The sequence below is a fragment of the Chiloscyllium plagiosum genome, chromosome 1 (genome assembly GCF_004010195.1).
Source record: "Chiloscyllium plagiosum isolate BGI_BamShark_2017 chromosome 1, ASM401019v2, whole genome shotgun sequence".
In the NCBI taxonomy this organism is placed as follows: domain Eukaryota; kingdom Metazoa; phylum Chordata; class Chondrichthyes; order Orectolobiformes; family Hemiscylliidae; genus Chiloscyllium; species Chiloscyllium plagiosum.
This window is the reverse complement of record NC_057710.1, coordinates 80032618-80058251: the sequence shown is the minus strand read 5'-3', so window position 1 is coordinate 80058251 and position 25634 is coordinate 80032618. Positions and strand designations below refer to the sequence as shown.

The window sequence follows — 25634 nt, the reverse complement described above, 5'->3', positions numbered from 1 at the left end:
AAGTCTATTACTTTCAGAATGAGTTGAAGAGCACATGTTGATATGTGAAACCAAGTAAGGCTTAACCAGTGCTCTGAAGATTTATCACAAATCTCGCTTCTTGGTTCCAGATACAAATATTATTGCCAAACCACTAACTCTCAGCTCCTCCCAAGGGATTGTCCAGGTTGAGTTGGTTGACAACTTCAGTACTGCATTTAAATTCTTTCAATGTCTACCTGCTCCAGACGCTCAAATTCACTTGCACATCAGTAATACCATCACTTATTAAAATTGGAATACATTGTCCTGTCAAACTAGCCAAGTACTGTCCTGCTCTACTTGTGACCAGTCAAATTAATGATTATCACAGCACTGCTGAATGGTACCCCTAGCAAAATAAAAAGCAACTCACAGACACAGCATTTGGCTTCCATCAGACCCACTCAGCTCCTTGTCCAAACATGGAAAAAAGACCTGATCTCCAGAGACAGAGATTGGACAACCTTGACATAAAAGCAACGTGTGACCAGGTAAGGTTTGAAGATTTTGTGAATCAAAACTTGCTGCTGGTTTAAAATCATATCTAGTATAAAGTAAGATGGTTGAAGATCATGAAGCAGAAATCGACAAATCAGCCTTTTAAAAACTGCAGCAACAGACAGTCAGACACCAAGACTTCAATAGGGAGTAACTCAACTCCTGTCTTCTGAATGCCTGTCCACTATCTATAAGTCAAGCTAGAAATGTGACAGTATTCTCCCTACCTGTTTGGATGAGTGTAGCCACAACACTCAAGCGCCTTCACAGCAAGAGCAAAGCAGCCGGCTTGATTAACTACAGGTCAATATTCACTCTACTTACCACTAAAAGCAGTAGCATGCACCAATCTACCAGGAACATTGCATTCAGCTAGCAAGGCTCCATTAACCCTGAAATCCCTATCAAGACAGATAAGGGCAGCAGATGCACAGGAACACCATCTGCAAATTCTCCAGGCCACATTCTATCCTGACTTGGAAATCTATTGCTCATATTTTGTTGTTCCAGAACTTTGACCTTATAACTACCTAACAGTATTGTAAACATCATTTCACCCTACACACCATGACTTCCTTCAGGGCAATTAGGGACAGGCAGTAAATATTGACTGAGGAAACAATTCCCACATGCCAAGAATAAATTAAAACACTAATCTCCTCAACCTTCTAGTCTGCAGGTAGAAAATCTCGATGTATTTTGAAGTTGTTTATCCCTTACAAGCTTTTACCACATCCTTTCTGCAGCCTTCACATCCTTGTGTCAGGTCAGAAAAAAAGCCAATGGGTTTGGATTTCTCACTAGTGCCAATTTTGGAATATCCTAAAATCATTAGTCAATCAAGTACGGTTCTAAATAACATGATATTATTCTTCAAAGTGATAGCCAATTTGTAATGATCACAATCCTGCAACAGCATAGAAACAGTAACAAAAAAGCTTTACTTTTAGTGGGTCTTGGTTTCATTACAAACCTTGGTCAGGACATCTGGACACATTGGCTTCATTGCACACAAACAACTTTGATCCCACGATTCACAATTAGTGCCTCAAGATTTCTATATCCACTAAGGCTGCCGACAGCTCAATGTCTCAATTTGTAGTAATGGTTCAATAGTTCTATAAATGGACCAAAGAAAGTCACGTGACTGTGATCTTCACTCTCATGTATGAGTATTTACACCATGTACAGCTGAGCCTCCTGTTCTGTAAGCTTTTGCACAGTGAAAAAACATTGATAATAGTTACAAGAGAGCTCTGCCTGAGCATACAGAGACATCCAAACCACGAGAATATCCAAAATTAAGCACATTACAACTAGGATCAAGTGTTATTAACTGTCAAATCAACATCTTTGGCATCCAGATTAATTACTACAAAAGCAAAGATGCACTCCTCCACGTTTTAAATTTTATTGACATTAAGAGCGATCAAAGGAAATTTTTTTTAAAACTTTTGCTGATCTGCTTCTCTCAAACCAAAAACTCTTACCCTTTTTAAAATTAAGCACATTCACTTCCAGATTTATTGTAAAATCCTTGGCTGTCATCAAGATATCCTTATGGCTGCCCAGTTTACTGAGATCCCAGATCTCCCCATACTTTACATTATCCTTCATGTAAGTTACTCAATATTTGAGTAGAGTGCACAGGAGCAAGCCCGTCTAACAGCAGATACAGTCTCAGACCGCTGTATAAAAAGCTGCCATAATGGGGAACAATAAAGTTAGAAATCATTCAACACTAGGTTATAGTCAAACAGGTTTATTTGGAAGTATTAGTTTTTGGAGTGCTGCTCCTTTATCAGGTAACTGGCACCTCCACATCATAATGGGGAATGGAATCAAACCTCTAGAAAAATGAGGTAAAGCAGTCTATTAATCAAAATATCACATTCAGAACAACCATTCAAGTCAGTTATTGGAAATCTCTGCATCTGGTTTTTGTTGAGCAAAATAACAGTGTAGACTACAACATTAGCATTCACTTACAACTAAATGCTTTTGGTTACTTTTGCCCAAGATTAGTTACTCTAATATAACCTGACTGGTAAGAGAACAAAGCAGCTTAACAAAATTGGATAGAGTTAATTGCTTTTTGCAGGTTGACTGTAATATTTAAAGGCTAAACACTTGCGTTGGGGCAATGAGATTAAATTACAGCTGGACTTAGATTTGTTCTCCGCATTTACTAAATGTGTTCTATAGATCAAGATAAATGCCATAATTTTTGTTCAGGTCAACAATTCAAATTTCTTAAACTGTATTTGTACAACATAAAATGGTCGAAAGCTTTTGGTGTTTGAACTAAATTATTTTTAACAAAATGAGCTGAAAAAAATTGATAACATTACCCATCCATTTATTTTACCCAGCAACTGAACTTAAATTGCGACAAAATCAAAAACATTACAAGTTAGCAAATCAAGCAGGTAATGTTCAATCAACATTTTATTCATAGTGGCAAAACAATCTTTATCTTCAATTCCACAAACAAAAAGCCTCGACTTCAGATTATTACATTAACTGACCAGTTGATACCAAAATCAAGTTGTCTTGCCAGAGAATCAAATATTAGAAAACATATGTTTTACCTTCCAACTTGCGTGAAGTGCTTTGCTGTTTTGAAGACTTTGAACCTGACCCTTGAAGGGTTTGATTTGAAGAGGTGACATTTCTATTCAATCCTTTAAACAAAGGAAGTGTGAAAATTTGGCCTGGTCAGTACACATTAATAGTGCAGATTCACATTAAACAACTATGCAATTTGGCAAAATATAACTCTGCATAAAATGTTCAAGCAAATGAAGGTAAATCAATAATGTGCAACCTTACCTTTAACCTTCCATCATTCAATATTTTAGATATCTCTGAACAGGTTAATGAAAATATATTACAGAGCTGTGGAACAGGTGGGATTTGAACTTGGGTCTCTTAAAATTTGTTCAATTCAAATTGTTAAAATTTGACATTGAGTCACAGATGTACAGCATGGAAACAGACCCTTGGGTCCAACTCGTCCATGCTGACCAGATATCCCAACCCAATCTAGTCCCACCTGCCAGCACCCGGCCCATACCCCTCCAAACCATTCCTATTCATATACCCATCCAAATGCCTCTTCAATGTTGCAATTGTGCCAGCCTCCGGCAGCTCATTCCATACACTTACCACCCTGAGAAAATGTTGCCCCATAAGTCTCTTTCATATCTTTCCCCTCTCACCCTGCACCTACGCCCTCTCGTACTGGACTCCCCGACCCCAGGGAAAAGACTGCCTATTTTCCTTATTCATGCACCTCAATTTTGTCAACCTCTATAAGGTCACCCCTCAGCCTCCGACGCTCCAGGGAAAACAGCCCCAGCCTGTTCAGCCTCTCCCTATAGCTCAAATCCTCCAACCCTGGCAACATCCTTGTAAATCTTTTCTCAACCCTTTCAAGTTTCACAACATCTTTCCAATAGGAAGGAGACCAGAATTGCACGCAATATTCCAACAGTGGCCTAACCAATGTCCTGTACAGCTGCAACATGACATCCCAACTCCTGTACTCAATACTCTGACCAATAAAAGGAAAGCATACCAAACGCCACCTTCACTATCCTATTTACCGGCGACTCCACTTTCAAGGAGCAATGAACCTGCACTCCAATGTCTCTTTGTTCAGCAACACTCTCTGGGACCTTAGCATTAAGTGTATAAATCCTGCTAAGATTTGCTTTCCCAAAATGCAGCACCTCGCATTTATCTGAATTAAACTCCATCTACCACTTCTCAGCCCATTGGCCCATCTGGTCCAGATCCTGTTGTAATCTGAGGTAACTCTCTTTGCTGTCCACTACACCTCCAATTTTCAGATCATCTGTAAACTTACTAACTTTGCCTCTAATGCTCGCATCCAAATCATTTATGTAAATGACAAAATGTAGAGAACCCAGCACCGATCCTTGTGGCACTCCACTGGTCACAGGTTTCCAGTCTGATAAACAACCTTCCGCCACCACCCTCTGTCTTCTACCTTTAAGCTAGTTGTGTCCAAATGGCTAGTTCTCCCTGTATTCAGAGATCTAACCTTGCTAATCAGTCTCCCATGGGAAACTTTGTCGAATGCCTTACTGAAGTCCATATCGATCACATTTACCACTCTGCCCTCATCAATTCTCTTTATTACTTCCTCAAAAACTCAATCATGCTTGAGACATGATTTTCCATGCACAAAGCCATATTGACTATCCCCATCATGGGATTAAGGCATTGATGCCGAGCCAGCATTTATTGATCATCCTCAATTGCTCAGAGGGCATTTAAGAATCAGCTGTATTGTTATGGATCTGGAGTCACATATCGGCCAGACCATTTAAAAGATGGCAGTTTCCTTCCCTAAAAGAGCACTGGCAAATTGGATGGGTTTTTCCAATGGATCCATGATCAATAGACCATTAGACCATCGTTCAAAATCTGCCATAGGTGGGAATGAAACCAGATCTCCAGAACATCACCTATGTCTGAATTTACCGTCCAACAATAATACCACCAATCCATCACCTCCCCTAAAAAGGTAGGGACATTATCACCACACCAGAGCTCCTCATCCAACAGCATACTAGGAGTCTGATCTGTTGTGGAAATTTCCCCATGGATAGTTGCAATTCAACCTGTTTCAGAAAGGGTTATGACAAATGCAGTTGAGATTTTAACCCAGGCTTCCTTGCCCAGTACTATGGGACACTACCACTGCACCACAAAAGGCAGTTATTCACTAGCTTACTACAGATTAAAAGCAGCTGTTATTTGTGTTGTACCTTTAATCCTGAATTTTTAAGGGTTCATGTGTTGCAATGGTATTGTCCCCACCTTGGAGTCAGGATGCTTGGGTTGAAGTCTCACTTGTTTCAGAGGTGTAAGAACATCCAAGTATTTGAATGACTTAAAATACAATTACAGCAAATCGGTCAAGAAAATGCAAAAAAGGAGTGTGTTTACAGGGATGGAAGAGGAGAAGGTAGGAAGGGCAAGGCCATGGATTGACCTGGAAATAAAATAAAACATTACTGACATAAAGACAGAAAATGCCCAATTTTGTGTGAAAGAGACATGCTGCAAGAACATGCATGGTAATAGTTATAGATGATCAAGCTTATGGAGGGTAAATTGTAAACAGTCACCCAGGTGTGTTTTGTAATAGAAGCAAATGTATCAACAATGAGGACTTCAACAGCTGACGAGGTTAGGCAAGGTTAGAATCAGAAAATTACAGGAAGGTGGAAATTGGCGGTGTTCTTAAAGAGGACATAGCTGTGTGGCCAAAAGCTCATCTCCCAGAGTCCAATAATAACAACGTTTATGTTTTGCCTCCACCTTTGGCAATTATCATGATAGGACCAGCTGCTCAAGAACAGATTATAATATAGTTTAAATCAATTATTTTTCAGTCTTCCCAACATTTAAGTGAAGGACATGCATGTTTGTATGTTGCTCAATGTCAGATAACCAGTCTGATAATTTGGAAGAACGGTTGAGAGGTTGAACTGATTGCCATTAACTTTCATATGAATTGTACATCAATACAGGATGACATTATGAATGGGTGGAATGTAGATTAGAATTTGGAGGTGGCTGCTAAATATACAGTAATGCGGACAACCAGACAATTCTAGAATGGAAAATGCAACTGGAACAGCAATTCTGGATTTGAGGGGCAGGTTAAAAAAATGGTAAACAGCTTGGGACTATAACAAAACCTCTCCTATATACCCCCAAGGAAACATTACTTGTTTTGAAACTTATATAGTGCAATATAAATCAGATACTCAATCCTTACACAAAACCAGGAGAGCACGGAGGAAGCTCTTCAGAACCAACCCCAAGCTGCACTCAGACAGCATAAATTTAGCCTTAATGCATGCTAGTAAGATTACTTGATACAACAGTGATCCTTCCAGTGAACAGCTCTGTTGAAAGCAATATGTCAAAAACTGCTAGATAAAGCAGAGAAATTAAGACAAGCCCATTAATGAAATGCAGCTCACTGTGCTCCATACAATATGCATTTGATTCTTTCATATTCTTCAAAACTGGAGACATGAGTGTTAGAAAGAACTGCTTTGTTGATTTGGTTTGCTGGGAGTGGGGGATGGAGTGGAGGTAGAATTGATAGCTTATTAGGGGAAAAAGAAAGTCACTCTGGAACACTTCAGCATTCCTTCAAGCCTGGTATATTGCAAAAACCTTCAAAACTTGGCACGATGAGTTTTTCTTTTAAAAACAATGCAATTTCCAAGGGCTATTTAATTCTTAGTCCATTATTATGGTTGAACACAAACTTCTGAACCTTTCACAAATTACTGAACTTTAAGTGTCTCAGAATAACATTAACAATTACTGACCATTTGATTTACAGAAAATTACTAACATGGTACCAACATCACTGCTCTAAACATCCAAAGTGTAAAAAGCTACACAAAATGTTCAACCATTTGCAAATCTAAAAGAATAGTCTATTCTCATTCGCAAGTTAGTCACGACTTAAGTACAGCAAACTCAACGTATTCCTTATTGTTTTATAGTGGAATACATACCTTTGCATGGGGTCTTCAAAGAAACCACTCTATTTTTCTGCAATGACTTGGCACATGGTGTTTGAATACTTCTGCAAGAGTTTGCAGAGACCGCACGTTTCCGAGGATTATCTGCTTGACGGTTTGTTGAAGTAACTACAGCTGGAAAAAGGTTTGACTTTGTTAAATAACCATTTTTTCAAGTTGCGCATCAGTAATTACCTATTGAAGATGGATTACACGTGCTGCTGCTTACTTTCTCTGCTCTAAGGCCAATCTGACTTGCAATGCCATAATCTTGCCCATGGGTAGACTAAAGCAGCAGGTCCAGAATTCACCTCAGCCACAGCAGGGAATCTTGTGCTATTGGCAATTCTGATCCACTCCATTTGTCCAGGCAATAGTACCAAGCAGCCTCAAGGAGACAATGCTGTAGTAATTCAGTTTTTACATGCATACTGTAGCCTGGCATTACAGACAGTGATTGTAAACAATCTTTCAGTCACATGGCTAACCAGGAATCTTTACCTACTCTTACCATCACATTATTTTAAGATGGCTTACATTCAAGCATTTTCAAGTTGACATTTAACCTGTTGGACCTCATTATGAGCACCTTCCTTGGCCATCAAATCCTCAAGTGGGACTTGAACCTGCTGCTTCTGCAAACATTACCACTGAATCACAAAAACTTCAGGTTAAGTGTTGTACAGCCATTGTCTCATCCTCAAATGAGGAAGCAAGGCTTGGTGCTTTTCCCAGATTCCATTATGGAGAAAGTGAGGACTGCAGATCAGAGCTGAAAATGTGTTGCTGGAAAAGCGCAACAGGCCAGGCAGCATCCAAGGAGCAGGAGAATCGACGTTTTGGGCATGAGAAGGGCTCATGCCCGAAACGTCGATTCTCCTGCTCCTTGGATGCTGCCTGACCTGCTGTGCTCTTCCAGCAACACATTTTCAGCCCAGATTCCATTATGGCCATTTTTACTGAATGACAGATAATGTGAAAGAAAGCAATTTGTGTTTTTTTGGGAACCCTCAAATTCCATCAATATAACTGTAGCCTCAGAAGTCAACACATTGCTTTGCAACAAATTTGTAGTCTGAGCAGCTACCTCCATTATGGACTTGAGGGTCACCTACTGCCGCTCAAATACGTTCCAGTGAAATGGCCGAAATCAGGATAATGTATTTCTGCAACGATGTGACATCTGGAAGCAATTTTTATTCTATAGCTGAACAAGCCTAATTCCATTCCTGTGCAAGCAGGAACCTATCAATCCTGGACAGAACGTGCGCAAATCAATTTCGTAGATGATGATTAGTAAAACATCTTCTGGGGAGATCAGCTTTTGCTAACTGTACGCTTCATACAGCAAAAGCATTCGGACATGCACGTTTAAACAAATTTCAGCAACTGCTAGGTCTGAAATCACATGACCAGGCAGGACCGGGATGTCAGCTTTGACAGCGTATGTCATGTCGAATCTAAAATAAGACACACACTATAACACCTCCCCCCCCCCCCCCAAGCTCGCCTTCGAAATTTTTTTTTGGTCAAAACTGTCAATTTACTCAAGTGCTCACCACTGAAAGGAACAGCGTATTTAACCAGCATCGGTTGTGCACTCGGTGCAGCTTCAGTCACGATTTAAGCGTTTTTTCACAATTTGTTTTGGTTGGTCAGACATCTAGCACGGATTAATCACGAAAAGGTGCACTCATTTGCTAACCTGCCTGTATTCATTCGCAATCAGAAAACGGAGCACGAACTGGTCCCCAGGGGGTGTCCATCTGTTTCTATGGTAATGCTTTTCCACCATCACAGAAAATACAACTGCCTTTGTACTCACATTCCCCATCTTGTAGCTGATATCCTTAACTACAGAATTCCAACGCAACCAACAATTCGCAATTCAACCAAATATCAACAATGGGACACCCCCTCCCAACCCCAACAAAAACATGAATTTGAAAAAAAAGGCTTTTCTCTAAATAACATTGATTGACTTACATTTTAAGTGCTGGTAATTAGGCCGTCCAATTAAGACTGCTAACAAAGGAACAATACAGAAACTATAAGATCCAATTAATAGAAAGGTCACAAACATGACATCACTCCGACTTCCTGAAGTGTGTGGTGGCACAATTGTCGAATTGGAGAAAATACGTGGAGAAAAAGTAGTATAGGTGCAGCTTCGAAGTCCCCCTGGTACAGTCATTGAAATGGTCCAAAATCAAGCAGACGATATAACATTTCACCCTTACTCATGCTGCCATTTCCAACGCTGACCCTCAGTGAAATAGAGTGGAAATAACTAATTTACTAGGCATGTGCGTTGTGCTTCAGCTACACACGCAGAGAGATGGCCAATCAAAGGAAACAAAGCAAGTGCACTAAATCCACGCTTCATTTAGAAAGCTGTATCGAGGCATTTTTGTGTCACATCCTTCAAGGACAACAAACGTAGAAACAAATTCGATAAATTAGACTTAGGAAATGATGGGTGCACATCATTCAATTGACTCGTTACAGAACTGCAATTCCCGTCGGACTTTCATTGGGTCGCTTTTGTTCCTAATTGCAGGATGTTGCTCGCTTCTTAGGAGCACTCTGCACTTGAGCATTTAAACCAGGACCAAAAACAAATCGGTCCAGAAAGCAAATCGTATTTTGGCTCAGTTGAATGCCGTCAAAACATCTAAAATTTTAGTATTCAAAGCTGCAGTAAACCCCATTCTCACCTCAATGTCCAATTTTGTCACGTAAAAAAAGTTTCTTTCGAAACGAAATGCTAGCAAATTCTGTTTTTAGAAACAACTTTCACAACCAGCAGAGATTGTTGCAAACCAAAGAACTGTAGAAATACAGTGGGCAGCAATTTGGCAAATTTTGCCAAAGTTATTATGAACTCAATTATGCCACTGCCTTCGTATTCCCTAAACACTGAATAGTTTTTTTGAAAAGAGACGTACATGACTTTTTCCCCAGTTGTTAGTGAATCTGACAATGCATTCAAAAATAGCTTGGCAATTATATCCTCAACAAATCAGAGTTATGTTCATTTCAGGCAATAATTTTAAATGTGAAATGAATAGCCCAGCTGAGCCTAAACTGAAGGAAATGAGTACTTTTTCAGATCATTGGCTGTAACTTGAGATGTGACTACAACAATGGTAATGCCAATAGATAAGTAATTCAGAAACTCACTCTTATTCTGGGGGAATGGGTTTGAATATCACCATAGCAGACTGTGACAAATTAGTTCAACAAAAAAAAAACTAGTTAAATATTTGCTAATAGGCCAGTGTACAGTGTTACTACAAAAACCCAATTCACATGTACTTGAGGGAAGGAAATCTGCCATTCTTACCTGGCCTACATATAAAAGGTAAAAACAATGACTGCAGATGCTGGAAACCAGAGTCTAGATTCGAGTGGTGCTGGAAAAGCACAGCAGTTCAGGCAGCATCTTTGGATGCTGCCTGGACAGCTGTGCTTTTCCAGCACCACTCTAATCTAGACTCTGGCCTACATAGAACTCTAACCCAAACTAACATAACTGACTCTTGCTACACTTCAGGCAAATAGGGATCAGCAATAAACTCTGGCCAAGACAGCAATGCTGTCGTCCCATGAGTGAAATTTTTAAAATTCCAAGTGTTTAAATTAGCATTCATTGACAGATTTATCCACTTCTACATTTTCCACATTTTCTTTTAAACCAACAGGCAGAATTCATTGTGGTACAACTCCCTCAATGAAAACTGATTTTGATAAACAATATCAGTCTTAGTAAATTGATATATGAAAGTGAAACTCAATATGGCTAAACCTTGTCAGATAGACATCTTGAAGAAAGAAAAGTCACACCTGCTTTAAGAAAGATTGGCACATTTGGTTAACCTCCAACAAATATTGGAGATTGCAAAGTTAGCACTTAAACTCTTCATAGCCTTCACTAGATTTTCAAACAGAAACAAAGACACTTACAATTGTTACTCCAAGTGCTTGGAACACTCTGATTTGACACACCACTGCTAACTGATGACAGGCTGTTGACTCTTTGCAACCTAGAAGCTGGTACAGGCAATTTGGAACCAGGCGTGCTTTTTATTGCATTACCACCCCAGTTCAAAGCAGCTTTCAATGATGCAGATCTTGGTTTTGCTTTAATAGAGTTTGCTTTTTGTTGATCTGTAAGAAATAAGTTTTCACAAGTTAGGCAAATTGCCATTTCAACCAAAATGAGACAGTTGATAGGTTTTTTTCAATTGGAACCCAAAAACCAGAGTTTCAGTCTGCACACAGAAAATAAGCACTTTTCCCCACATGCAAATCTTTGAGATATTTAGCTCTGCCAAGTTCAGAAAAGATTTACAAGGATGTTGCCAGGGTTGGAGGATCTGAGCTACAGGAAGAGGCTGAACAGGCTGGGGCTGTTTTCCCTGGAGCGTCGGAGGCTGAGGGGTGACTTTATAGAGGTTTACAAAATTATGAAGGGCATGGATAAGATAAATAGACCAAGTCTTTTCCCTGGGGTCAAGGAGTCCAGAACTAGAGGGCATAGGTTTAGGGTGAGAGGGGAAGATATAAAAGAGACCTAAGGGGCAACATTTTCATGCAGAGGGTGGTACGTGTATGGAATGAGCTGCCAGAGGATGTGGTGGAGGCTGGTACAATTGCAACATTTAAGAAGCATTTGGATAGGTATAAGAATAGGAAGGGTTTGGAGGGATATGGGACAGGCACTAGCAGGTGGGACTAAATTGGGTTGGGATATCTGGTCGGCATGGATGGGTTGGAGCGAAGGGTCTGTTTCCATGCTGTACATCCCTATGACTCTATGCTCTAACCAAACATGCATTTGGCTTCAGATCAGCTTCACATATTACAAATACTGAAGAACTAAATATACATCCTTACCAATTGTTAAAACATTGACAATCAATTTTAACATTCAATATTATGACTATGGTAAGGGTTCACTATTCATTAAGTCCTCCAAATTTCCTTATATTTGCAAGACAAATATTTAACTGATCTTTATTTAATCAATCATGTCATAAATATTACTCAAAATATTTTTGTATTTAGTCAAATACTTTGCACTAATCCTGTACTAATTGCATTCCATTACCTATAATTACAGAAAATACATATTGACATATTAAACAATATCGTAGACAAAACCACTGGTTTTACAACTTCTCCCCTCTTCGCTATAGAATAAGTGAGCAACTTCAAAAAATAAGAGTTACAAATTTATGACAAACTAATCCATGCACAAATTAATTGCAAATTTTGCTAGTACTGGGCCAACAACAGGAACAGAAGTGCTGCGCATGATAAGGGAACAATGCCTATCCCTAACGTCCAAGATTTCCCCATGGTGCAGTGAAAGCTCTGGGAGACAACAGCAAGAGATGACGATACTATTTTCACTCACTTATTTAGTATTACAATTAGGACCAAAACGAGGGTAATCTCAAGCAGTTAGTGCCTTCACCACAATTATCATTCCCACAACAGTAGTTTCATGGAACCTAAAAAGATTCACACAAAAGCCTATGTGTCTAATTCCTCTTCCTGGCACTTCTGCTCCCAGGATAGTGCCACATACACTTCATGGATATAGAACAGTCACAGAATACAAATAACTGCAAAGAAAATTTTCATCCTTCGTGCCTGCACAGTAACACTATATCAGTCACCTGCCAGTTACACAACATCTGTTTTTCACTTAAAAGGGAACCATCCATTTCACAGTTTGAAGAGCAGTGCAAAGTGAAGTGAATTACATCAAGACAAAATGAATGCAACTGTTGTGAACTTAAGCTTTTTCTACTTTTATACAAGAGTGAGCAACATTCCATCTCCAAACAAACTATATCAAATATAAAGATTGGATTTCTGCCTGTCAATGCAAAACAAGGTAAAGTGATAAAGTCGTGTAATTAACACCAACTTCCAGAGTGCAAAGGTAGACCAAGACCTGTAAAGCACTAAATCTTGATGACGAATACAATAAACACTGGAAGTGCCATCAGAATAGCAAGTCAATGTGTGATCCATAATGCATAAAGAATAAGATAGGAAAACTCAATTAGTCACTTGTCCCTAAAGGTCAACAACCTGAAAAGTTGACAGTTTCTGTCCATGGATGTTTTGAACTGTTGAGTATTTCCAGCTTTTGATCATCTTAAAGTTCCCCCACTATCTTAAGTATTCTGCTTTATATTCACTTTAATTGAAATAACCGAACCGATTGTCAAAAGTAATAAGCAGATAATTATGTATTCAGGAAGAGGAAGGTAAGCCTTGGGGGTGGGTGACAAAGAACCTGGCTGGCCAATGTAGATTAAAATGTAAGTAGCTCTTCCATGTTTCAAATGGGCTCAAGAGGTCCAGATAACCCACTGTCCTTTGTTTAAAAGGAAAGGAACCATTCCTCGACTTGACAGCTTGAAGGGGCCTGAAATGTGCATATTTTTTGTCCCAAGTAGAAGGACTTGCACAAACCTGGTCCTGGGGAATTCCCAGGATGAATTTGAATGTATTGAATGGGCCTGGGACTGTATCAGAACAATTACAACATTGTGACTCAATATGCAATTGTTTACTTTTAAACACGCCCTGCAATTATGAACTCACCACTCACCTACCTTCCTACCCCCATTCTCAGTCACCACACCATAAACCAATGCTCCAGTCCAAGTAGATCTCATTTCATTAGAATTGCTCATTGTAATCAGTCTACATATTAATTCCAAACTACTGGAGACAAGATGCAGAATTAAAATAGTCACATCTGCACATACACCAAAAAGACAATGGAATTTGAGGAAGCAGCTCTCAATTTACAATGGGAGTTGAAGGTACTGACATGGGCAGAATGGCAGAGGGCTGATGAAGAATACAATGCAAAGGAGTGAAAATAAAAAGGGTAACAGAATAGCAGCTGATGACCAAAGAGAGAAAATTAAAATAAACAAACTGTCTATAAAAATCGTCAAACAGAGCTGACTAATGTTTATGATATTATACATAAACAATGATTTAGGACTTAAAAGGATGAAGCCAAGGGTAATGAGAAAATTCCAATTACTGCAGTGCAGAGGGGGAGACAGGTAATTTACAAGTCAACATCTAATTAACCTGCCTATAAAGTATATCTTAAACTTAAAAATAACTTTAAACATACAAGCTAATGCAATAAATAAAAGCACAGGTGGTACATTATAAATTAAGAAAAGTGCACTTGCAAGCATTGTTCAAGAAAGTTGGTAAAGACAAACCCAGAAATTACAGACTTGAGAGTTTACCTTCTAGTGATGGAGAAGTTTCTAGGGAAAAAAGAAAACTATTCAGGACAGAATTATTAGCCAAATGGAAAAGGTGGGTTGATTAGCAAGAGTCAACATAGATTTATAAAGAAGAAATTGTATTTGAGTAATTTGAGGATTTTTTTTATGAAGAGATAATAGAAAAGGTTCATGACAGCAATGCACTTGATGTGGGGTGTAACTATTTCAGAAAGCATTTTTAGCATACAGACTGATGAGAAAAGTTTAGATCATGGAAGAAATGTCTCTGATAGTAATGTGGATGCAAAATGGCTGAGGAAGAACAAACAATGATGGTCCATTTTTCAGACTGTACGAAGGTTTGTATGAGAGATTCCCAGGGGTTCATATTGGGACCCTTGTGTTTCCACATATATATTGATAATCTAGGTTGAGATGTGCAGGGGGCAATTGTAAAAAGTTATCAGATGCAGTAAAACTGGAAAGAACTGCAAAAAGACAAACTCCAGGATGACTGTGGGGTGGGCAAATAGATGTCAGATGAGGATCAATGCGACGAAATGCGAGGTGTTGGACATTGTTAGGCAAAGTGTTGAAAGACAATACAGAGGGCCAAAAGAACTGGAGATCCTGGAAATCAAATAAAAACAGAAATCACTAAAACAACTCAGGTCTGGCAGCACGTGGAGAGAAAATACAGTCAACGTTTCAGCTCGGTGACCTTTCTTCAGAAAAAGGATTTCGAAGATACTATCCCTGCTGAGTTTCTCCAGATATTTGTTTTTGTTGCTCTTGAAGAAAAGAGGATACAGTTCTAAAAGGGATGCAGGAGCAGAGAACATGGGTGGATGTGTGCACAGATCATGGAAGGTGGCAGGACAGGTGGAGAGAGCAGTTAAAGCTATAGCATAACTGAGCTTTATTAGGTTTATGCTGCAAGAGAAAGGCAGTGATGCTGGACTTGTACAAGACACTTGTTGAACCTCAGCTTGAGCATTGCAGTTGTGACGACATTCTAGGAAGGAGGCGATTGCTTTGCCAAGTGCAGAAGCAATTTACAAGAATGCTCTAGGAAGAAACATCAACAATGATAAAACAAGGAAACTGGGGGCTGAGAAGAGATGTGACAGTAGGTTTCAAACTGACAGGCTATTAAATAGGAGAAGCTGAACTGCTCCTGAAAAGGAAGTGCAGGACAGCAGAGATTTGAAGCAATTTTCACAAAAAAAAAAGGAAAAATACATTTTCACTCAGCGAGTAATTTGGGCATGGAATGCATTGCCTGGAAGGTATGGTGGAGGCAATTTCAATTTAAGCATTTAAGAGGGCATTAGATGATTCAGATACAAAGTGTGCTCATTGAAGACCCAGCACATGCATAGCGGGCTGAACAGCCTATTGGACTCCAACACCTGCAATTGTGAAATCTGCTGCATGTGTTTCCAACTTCTTCCCAGATTACTGATTGGGACTCTTAAATGAAAACATTGCAGTGAACTTGGGAGGTGGAACTGTTATCTGGGCACTTCAAACATCTTGGGTTTATAGCGTGATACATCACTGGTTAGTTTTATGGAATGGAAGTTAAAGACTGCAAGTCACTTAAATCTCAAACTCCAAGAGCAGCTACAAGTCCTTGCCACCACAAGCATCAATCTTCAGGATAGAGGTGTACATTTTCTGGAACACCACAGTACAAAAAAGCACTGAGGTGTAATTGGAGAACTGTAAAGAAATGTGCCAGTATTAGGTGATGTATAGTTCAGCAAAAGAAACCATTCTCTGCAGCAGTTGTGTTGCCAGGCCAAGCAAAATCCAAAATCAGAAACAAAATCACAAGTTGCTGGAAAAGCTCAGCAGGCTGGCAGCATCTGAGAGGAGAAATCAAAGTTAATGTTTTGGGTCCAGTGACTCTTCCTCAGGACCCATCTGAGGAAGGGTCACTGCACCTAGAACATTAACTTTGATGTCTCTTCACAGATGCTGCCAGACTAGTCAACTTTTCCAGCAACTTGTGATTTTGTTTGATTCACAGCATCCTGTTATGACACAGCACTTCTTTTAACTAAACCAAACGCCCAGAAAAGCTCACCCCGCCTCGTAGTATATTAAAATAGGAGTGACAGTGAACTCCCAAATTCCATTATTTAAAGAAAATATCAACTTATTCTTTAACTTCAAAAGTGAACATTAAACAATGATTCACAACTCTAAGCCCCTACTTCTCTTAACTGATTATCTTGCTCCAACTCTAACACATTGTTCAATAAGACACATTAAAATTACATTAACTTCATTTCAAAACCACAATGGCTGTCATCTTTGGTGTTTGTTTTCTTCCAGGTGAAGATCTTTCTGGGTCATCTTTTACTGTGAAAAAGTCTCTTAGATAAACAGTGTTTCCTAATTTCTTGAATCTGCGTCGATGGCAGTTGCTGTCAGCAATTTTCAAAAATGCCTGTATTTTTATATCCCCAACATTGGATTGTCTCATTATTACCAAAACAATAAATTCAATCTTGATTGGGTTTTAGTATCCTGTGGCATAATTTAAACCTGTTAAATTCAAATTTTGTCAAAACAGCAACCAACTCATTTGGCTGTGAAATGGATACCCATTTTCCAGTACACAGACTGCCATGTATTCACATCACACAAGCGCTTGCAAGCTCTCAGATCAGAACAGCATTCATTCTCTCAAAGGTACAGTACACTCCTTCAGTGTCACAACAATCCACAGTTCTTTTGATTTTTTTAACATCCAGAAGTCAGTTTTAGGTGAGATTAGAAAATAAACAATTGAACCAACAGTCTGACAAAGGCAGGCTCAGTTTTTTTTGGGACAGCAAATAATTTTGCATTACAACAGGTTCCACTGGAACCTGAGACCAAAATCCTATCAGAAAGGATGACAGGACAGATCACAGGGCTGTCAAGGTTTGGACCTAGTAAATAGGGTTAAATGTGGAAAAACCAAAAGGCTCAGATAGAAAATGTTTCACTAAGCAAATGAGTGGACGGAGTCAGGGAATCAAAAGCTGCAGAAGCATCACAGCTAAATAAGTGATTGGTGGCAGCTTAAGGGAGCATCTTTGAAGAGAAAAACAAACAAACATGACAAAGCACAGGAAAGCAGGAAGGACTTGGTTGAATCATGTTTCTCAACGAGGAAGCTAGCAAATGAAAAATCAGGGTTAATTATTTAGAAATTGTTAGGAGCTGACATGAGATGACTGATCCCAAGGCTCGTGAAAGCCATTAACATTTATTAAAGGTAATTATGTACTTAAGCAAGGCAGGGCACAGCTTCATTTGTGCCTTCTTCAAATCAGGACTCTGTTCACAGGAACAATGACCAAACTCCTTTTACTGGAACAGCTATGGTCACACAGTATTGGTAAAGTCAATCTTTTACTCTACATATTAAACAATAAGTTATAATATTTGTTTTGAGTGAGTGTATAAGCAATAGAATAACCAGGTTTTGACCCCGGATGGACAGCAGAAATTTGTTGTTCAAGCACACTGCTCTTTTGGGAAATTCTGCACCCTTTGTGGGACTTGGACCGAACGCAGCAAGATCTTCCAACTGAAACTTCAGCTCAGCATTTCAATTTAGAAAGGGGAAACTGTGATCACAGCACATCAGGGAGCAAAAGTATGATTGATGATTACTCACAGGGAGCGTTTTAAAAATAGAAAAAAGACACCAAATGAACTACGAGATTGGAGGGACTATTTAAAGGATTAAAATGAGACAGGCCTATAGTCCTTGGAGTTTGACAAGAGGAGTGGTCTCATTCCAACATTAAAATGGATGAGGAGGCTCAACTGGCTCGATACACAGCGATGTTCCCAGGTGGGGGTACAGAATAAGGGACAAGTTCAGAATAAAGCAGGCCACTTAGGACTGGGATGTAGAATTTCTTGACTTGGTTGTTAATTTTTGCAATTCATAGGTCCTGACAGCTGGAAAATTTCCAGACAAATCAACATTTCCAAATATTAAAACGATCAAGCAATATAAGACTATAACATGATGGTTCAGACGTCCAAGATCTGCCATTATCTCACTGAAGTGTTAGGCTCCAAGCACTGGATGGCACACTCCTATTTGTAGTTATGTTCTCAAACCAATAGAAGCAATGGTTACCCAGAAGACTAGGAACAGGCAGAAACTGTGGACCATTTAACATCAGACTTGAAGAGTAACAAGGTCACTTATGATAACACGCATGGAATTTTAGGGTTCAGTGAATGCAGTTGTAGATCAGATCCATATTTCTGTCAAACTTGTTTCTTTGCTGCAGTGTGACATCTTTTGAGAGAGATGAAAGAACAGACCAGAATATTCTGCAGGGAGAGCAAATGAGCAAGAAGCTGCAGTGTCTGTCATGAGTAGCAATAGCCAAGCTTAGAGGAACAGGGTAAAAAAAAAACAATAAAATACAATTCAAAAGATACTCTCTCAATTACTCCCTGTTACACACTACCAAAAGTATGACTAGGAAAAATGGGAATCACAAAAGAATTATGCTGGAAGGAGAAGGGGCTTTGTGAACAGTTCTAGGGCAGGAGGAAACCGTTCAAAAAAGAGAGGTTGCTCCTAAACAGGACTGGGAACAATTCATTGCACTCTAGTGGGGTAAGGAAGCGTTTTAACGAAATTAGCAGGGGTCAATGCTTAGCTAATTGTCAAACTTCCTTAAAAAGCCAGACAAAAAGAAATTTGATATATCGAAGAGAAGCTCTTGCAGTAGAAGGGTCCATGACAGCTTGAACAAAATTTGGCTTAAAGACAAAAACCAAAGTCACACCAATGACTATTTCAAAGCAGGAAGAGATTGGAAAATGGTGGTGTTCCAAGGTTCAGAGCTTGAACCAAGTCACATATCTGTTTCAGTATCCAAGTAACAAAATAAAGTTTTCATTGATGATGATTGGAGATGCAGACATTAGAGACAATGCCAGCTGATGTGAACAATTGTAGGCAACTAAGTGGTAAATGCATTTTGATACAGCAAAAGTGAAGGTAAACATTTGGCAGATTAGGTCAGCACATACAATATGAAGTTAATGGCACAGTTCTTACTGCTATGGATGTACAGAGGGACATCAGGGCTCTTGTTTAAAATCCATGACAAGCGGACATGGCCAGCTGGACCAGCTTTTGTTGCGCATTGTTAGTTGCATTTGAGACAGTGGTGTCTGAGCTACCTTCTCAAACTACTGCAGTTCATTTGAACGTGCGAAGTCATGGAGAATTGTTAGTACAGTAGATGGCATCTTGGCATTCATGCAGAGGCGTTGAGCACAACAAGCCGGAACTAGACAGAACTACATCCCAAGTTCTCCAAGTGTGTGCAGAAGAGATTTTGAATAAAAAGGTTCCAGAGGCAGGAGTTTAGTTTCAAGGCTAGGAAAGTCAAGCTGGGTTTGGTCTCCATGGATCGAAAATGAACATACACAATTTAGAAGCCTGCTACACAAATGTGCTTATGGATAAAAAAATCTGCATTCTCATTTGTTGATCGTATAAGGGGTAGGGGAGAGAGATTTGGGGGGCATAATTTTTTAAAAAGAGTCAGCAAATTCCATAACCAGAAACATACTATAACAGTGATAGATACAAAGATAATCAATTTCAAAAACTGAATATAACATTAAAGAAAACAAACAATGACAGAGCTGGGAATTTATACAGAACTGCTCTACAAAGCAGTGGAATCATTTAGATGGGGCTAATGTTATCTTCTGATGCCCTAACTTAAGTGCACTTTAAGTGCCATAAGATGAAATGGAAAATTGAAGTGAGATGTGGCCTAACTAGGAGTGAAGTGTTAAGAAACAAGCAAAACCTGAGTGGAAGGAGAATGGACTGTGACCCTGATATAAAATGTACCAACTCAATCACATTGAAAGAACTGGAGGATGTGACATGGTCACAAACTTGAGATCCAACTCCAAGATCAGAATTGATCAGGGGAACAGATTTAACAAGTAAAGGTGAAACTGCTTGAGTGAAAGAATGAATGTATCCACTGAGGTCATCAGGTGTCAGATCTTACAGCTTGAAAAAGAAGTGTCTTTCATCTTTTTTTAGGAAACAAAAGTTTGGACGGAGGTGTCAAGTGTTTGTTCCAAAGCCAATAATGTAAACAGCTTGAGGCGCCTTGGATTTTTAAAAGTTGAAACAATAGAAGCAGCCTGAATAGATGGGGCCAAGGTCCCACGGAACCAGGATTTTCAGCCTTCAGTAGCCGTTGCTGGGAATTTGAAGCTGCATGTGGATGCTCTTATTTCCTGTTACAGATAAAAACTGGGGTCCTCTTCCTACTGCTAGAATTACATGAAAGGCATTCTATTTTAGTGAATTTGCCTTTGTCAAGGGTGTTTATGAAATATTACTACATCGAAACAGTTAATTAGTTGTGAATATAATATCATTAGGCATTTAGGAGTTACAGTTAAGAACATTTTTATTTTGTTTGTATTTATGGTGTATGAATAAAGTAGGTTTTGTTTCAAACCTGGTAGTTTGGTCCATCAAATTACATCTGAAACACATCTTATCTTTAAAAATGAGAAAAAGTTAGAGTCTAGGCTATATTAACATATTTTGGGGAGGTTTGGTCTGGTCCATAAGACAGGCAAATTAGGAATGAAGACAGTAGACTTTAACATTTAAGATCAATTACAATCAGAAAGTGGCCAGCTTGACGTGTTTCATGCCACATAAACTGCCTGATCAAGTGTTTGAGCAGTATTCCAGTTTTTAATTCAGATTTTCAGCATCGGCAGTATTTTGCTTTAAAAAAATGCATATTACTACCTTTGGCAATAAATCACAGTTAATACCCAATTGAGAGAGAATATTAAATTCACAATAATGCATATTACTACCTTTGGCAATAAATCACAGTTAATACCCAATTGAGAGAGAATATTAAATTCACAATAGCCCTGGAAGGCCACAGGGCTGATTTCATTACGGATGACTGGTGGCAGCTTACTTTGTCTCAGGCAAGGAACCTTCATGGCAGCCTCAGCTGATAGAATAATTAAGCTCATGCTGTTGGTGTGAAACCAGCTATCCAACCACAGATATTAACTCCTATGTGCAAGGTCAAGTTGCCTTAGTCCCAAAGGACCACAGGGGTGCTCTCAGAGCAGATTTGAACAAGGGGATCTGGTAGACATAGTATATTTGGAAGCACAGAAAGCATTATCAAGTGCCACAAAAAGGTATTGCACAAGATAGACCTCACATTGCAGGTAACACATTAGTATGGATGAAGAGTTGGTTAATATACAAAAAGTCTGGATTACAGGGTCTTTTTCAGATTAGAATGAGGTAACTGCTTGTGTGACAAAGATCAATCCTTGGACCCCAGTTATTTACTGTATTTTATTAACTTGGAGCGCGTAGAAGAGAATGTACCCAAATTTGCTATAGATCATGGAGCCTGACATCGGTGGTGGCAAGCTGTTGGAGGGAATCCTGAAGAACAGGATGTACATTTATTTGGAAAGGCAAGGACTGATTCGGGATAGTCAACATGGCTTTGTACATGGGAAATCATGTCTCACAAACTTGATTGAGTTCTTTGAAGTAGTAACAAAGATTGATAAGGGCGGAGCAGGTGATGTGATCTATATGGACTTCAGTAAGGCGTTCGACAAGGTTCCCCATGGGAGACTGATTAGCAAGGTTAGATCTCATGGAATACAGGGAGAACTAGCCACTTGGATACAGAACTGGCACAAAGGTAGAAGACAGAGGGTGGTGGTGGAGGGTTGTTTTTCAGACTGGAGGGCCTGTGACCAGTGGAGTGCCACAAGGATCGGTGCTGGGTCCTCTACTTTTTGTCAGTTACATAAATGATTCGGATGCGAGCATAAGAGGTACAGTTAGTAAGTTTGCAGATGACACCAAAATTGGAGGTGTAGTGGACAACGAAGAGGGTTACCTCAGATTACAATAGGATCTGGACCAGATGGGCCAATGGGCTGAGAAGTGGTAGATGGTTAAATGAGAGGTGCTGCATTTTGGGAAAGCAAATCTTAACAGGACGTATACACTTAATGCTAAGGTCCTAGGGAGTGTTGCTGAACAAGGAGACCTTGGAGTGCAGGTTCATAGCTCCTTGAAAGTGGAGTCGCAGGTAGATAGGATACTGAAGATGGTGTTTGGTATGCTTTCCTTTATTGGTCAGAGCATTGAGTACAGGAGTTGGGAGGTCATGTTGCGGCTGTACAGGACATTGGTTAGGCCACTGTTGGAATATTGCGTGCAATTCTGGTCTCCTTCCTATTGGAAAGATGTTGTGAAACTTGAAAGGGTTCAGAAAAGATTTATAAGGATGTTGCCAGAGTTGGAGGATTTGAGCTACAGGGAGAGGCTGAACAGGCTGGTGCTGTTTTCCCTGGAGTGGAGGCTGAGGGGTGACCTGAAAGAGGTTTACAAAATTATGAGGGACGTGGATAGGGTAAATAGGCAAAGTCTTTTCCCTGGGGTCATGGACTCCAGAACTAGAGGGCATATGCTTAGGGCGAGAGGGGAAAGATATAAGAGAGACCTAAAGGGCAACTTTTTCCACACAGAGGGTGGTACATGTATGGAATGAGCGCCAGAGGAAGTGATGGAGGCTGCTACAATTAGATTGGGTTAGGATACCTGGTCAGCATAGACAGGTTGGACCGAAGGGTCTGTTTCCATGCTGTACATCTCTTATGACTCTACAGAGAAGTAGAGTCAGAAGGCATCTTGTCACAAAGACACAATGAATCTGCAAGGTGACTGAGTGAGCAGGAATACAAGTGATGACTTCAATGCAGTAAAAAGAGTGAGGTCTTGGTAATCAGACTAAAGATAGTCTCTGCTGAAAATGTATTACTGGAAAAGCGCAGCAGGTCAGGCAGCATCCAAGGAACAGGAGAATCGACGTTTCGGGCATAAGCCCTTCAGGAAATTTTCAGGGGTGGCACAGTGGTTAGCACTGCTGCCTCACAGTGGCATGGTGCCAGGTTCAATTCCAGCCTTGGGCAACTGTCAATCTCCTGTCCTTTGGATGCTGCCTGACCTGCTGCGCTTTTTCAGCAACACATTTTCAGCTCTGAGCTCCAGCATCTGCAGTCCTCACTTTCTCCTTACAGTGAGTCTCTCTCAATTTAGAATCTAAGAATATGCAGCACACAGCAATTTGGTTGTTCTTGTGCTCAAAGCAGAGTTAGCATGCTGGTGTAAATAATTAAAGGTAAACAGAATTGACCTCCACTGAAATGAGGGTGGAGTTTAAAGGTAATGCACGTTTGGTTTTAAAAAGTTGAGCTACTGATGAAACTGTAGCTGGACTTGTATAGAGTTTTGGTCCCTATATTTAGTGAGAGATAGAGGGTCATCAGACATTCACTTCGCCGATTCCTTGGATAAGGATTTGACTTTTAAAATGTGCCAGATTAGGTTTTTATCTATTACTCCTCATTGCTGTAAATGGCACTTATTGAATTATACAAAGTTGTGGGGGCTTGGCAGGGTAGAGGTTGAGATGATATTTTCCCTATTTGGGGAATCTCAAAACTAGGGGACAGAGTTACTCTCACTTAAAATGGAGATGTGAAGGAATTACATCAAGACGACAGTAACTAGTGTCTGGAATTCTCTCTGCTAGAATGTTTCAGCAGCCTTAGAGTACAGGTAATCCTTCAGTCCTGAGTGCACGCTACCATTCAATATGGTCAGCACAGATCATCCAATTGTTCACTATTCTCATCTGTGCCCTTTGATCACTTTAAATCTAATAATTATTTAACTCCTGAAAACGTTGTGGCCATAAATAATTTTCGTGGCAAAAAATTCCATGGCAGCCAAAAGCAAAGATGGATACTGATCGGTAACAGTGGAGCCCGATCAGACCACATGGAAGCCCTTCTTGTAAGGCTCATGTCTATATTTTCTGCTTTATCTCTTAAATTTTCCTAATTTTTACTATGTATATCCATTCTAACTTCCTCCTTTTTTAAGTGTACATAAATACTTTGTACATTAGATGGCACCATGTGTTGGTGACATTGTATACTTTTCACTACTTCTGTTCTTTGTAATAGTACAAATGACAATGAACCCAATTCATTCATTCAGGCTCACCACTTCTCAGTCTGAAATGGTGGCTTGCCCCCTGGTTCTGGATTCCTCAGTCATCAGGAACATCCTTTGCTTGTCTGGTCCTGTTCGAACGCAGGAGATTTCTTGGGTTTCACCCATCCACCTCATTCTTCTAAACTCCAGTGAATACAGTTCTAACTGATCCAGTCTGTTTTCATATGCCAGTTCTGCCATCCCAAGAATCAGCCTGGTAAACATTCAGTGCACTCCCTCCATAGTCAGAACATCTTTCTCAGTAAGCCAAAACTCCTTGTCTATTCTCACCAGTACACTGCATAATTGCTCCAAGAAATCTCTCCTCCCTTACTCAAATCCTCACTATGAACGTGTATGTACATTTGTCTACTTCATGGTCTGCTGCACTTGTATGCTTACTATCAGTGACTGCTGTAAGGACTGCTACAATGCCCCTGTTCCTATCTATAACAAGATACTGTGTTACCCAAGTGGAAAATCTCTCATCAATCTGCATTATACTGCAACTGCCATGCATTTACCTACCCACTCAACATAAACAAATTGAAGTATTTAAAAAGAGGACATAAATAGATTTGAAGAATCACTGAGTTGAGAACTATTAAGGAGCTATAAAAGGTTGTAGCTTGGAGTGATTGGTCATGATTTGTTGAATGGTCGGGCTGGCAGGGGGATGGGTTCTTTTGAAAAGGTAATCCTAGTTCTAATGCAGTCGCTTGGCTTTGTCACCCAATTACAAATTTTGATTGCATCCATGTCTACCAGTCTGCTAGTAAACATTGCTTTTGTAACAGCAAAGTAATTTGTACAGCTAATACCTTACTTGGGCATGTGGACATTAGAGGTAAAAACAATGACTGCAGATGCTGGAAACCAGATTCTGGATCAGTGGTGCTGGAAGAGCACAGCAATTTAGGCAGCATGCCTGTCCTCGGATGCTGCCTGAATTGCTGTGCTCTTCCAGCACCACTGATCCAGAATGTGGACATTAGATGCTATTCATTTTACTCCAGATTAACATGCCCCAACTGCTTTATCATAATATCTGGGCCAACGTATTACTAGAGTGGGCTTACCTTCCAAATTGTATCACAACTGAAGTGGTAAACATGC

At 39.8% G+C, this 25634-nt stretch overlaps 1 protein-coding gene across 4 annotated transcripts in view; it reads right to left on the bottom strand.

Moving 5' to 3' along the window:
* The window catches only part of mtus1b (microtubule associated tumor suppressor 1b), a 209641-nt gene that overhangs the window by 103023 nt on the left and 80984 nt on the right, over positions 1–25634 (bottom strand). For 3 of the 4 annotated variants that reach the window (XM_043690010.1, XM_043689991.1, XM_043689999.1), the window contains exons 4-6: positions 11067–11270; positions 7095–7235; positions 3111–3203 (exon numbers count right to left, since the gene is read on the bottom strand). In XM_043690010.1, the coding sequence (XP_043545945.1) occupies positions 3111–3203; positions 7095–7235; positions 11067–11270 (438 nt within the window). Of the gene's footprint in view, positions 1–3110; positions 3204–7094; positions 7236–9086; positions 9464–11066; positions 11271–25634 lie in introns of those variants that run through there. The other variant, XM_043690020.1, reaches the window with a different exon arrangement.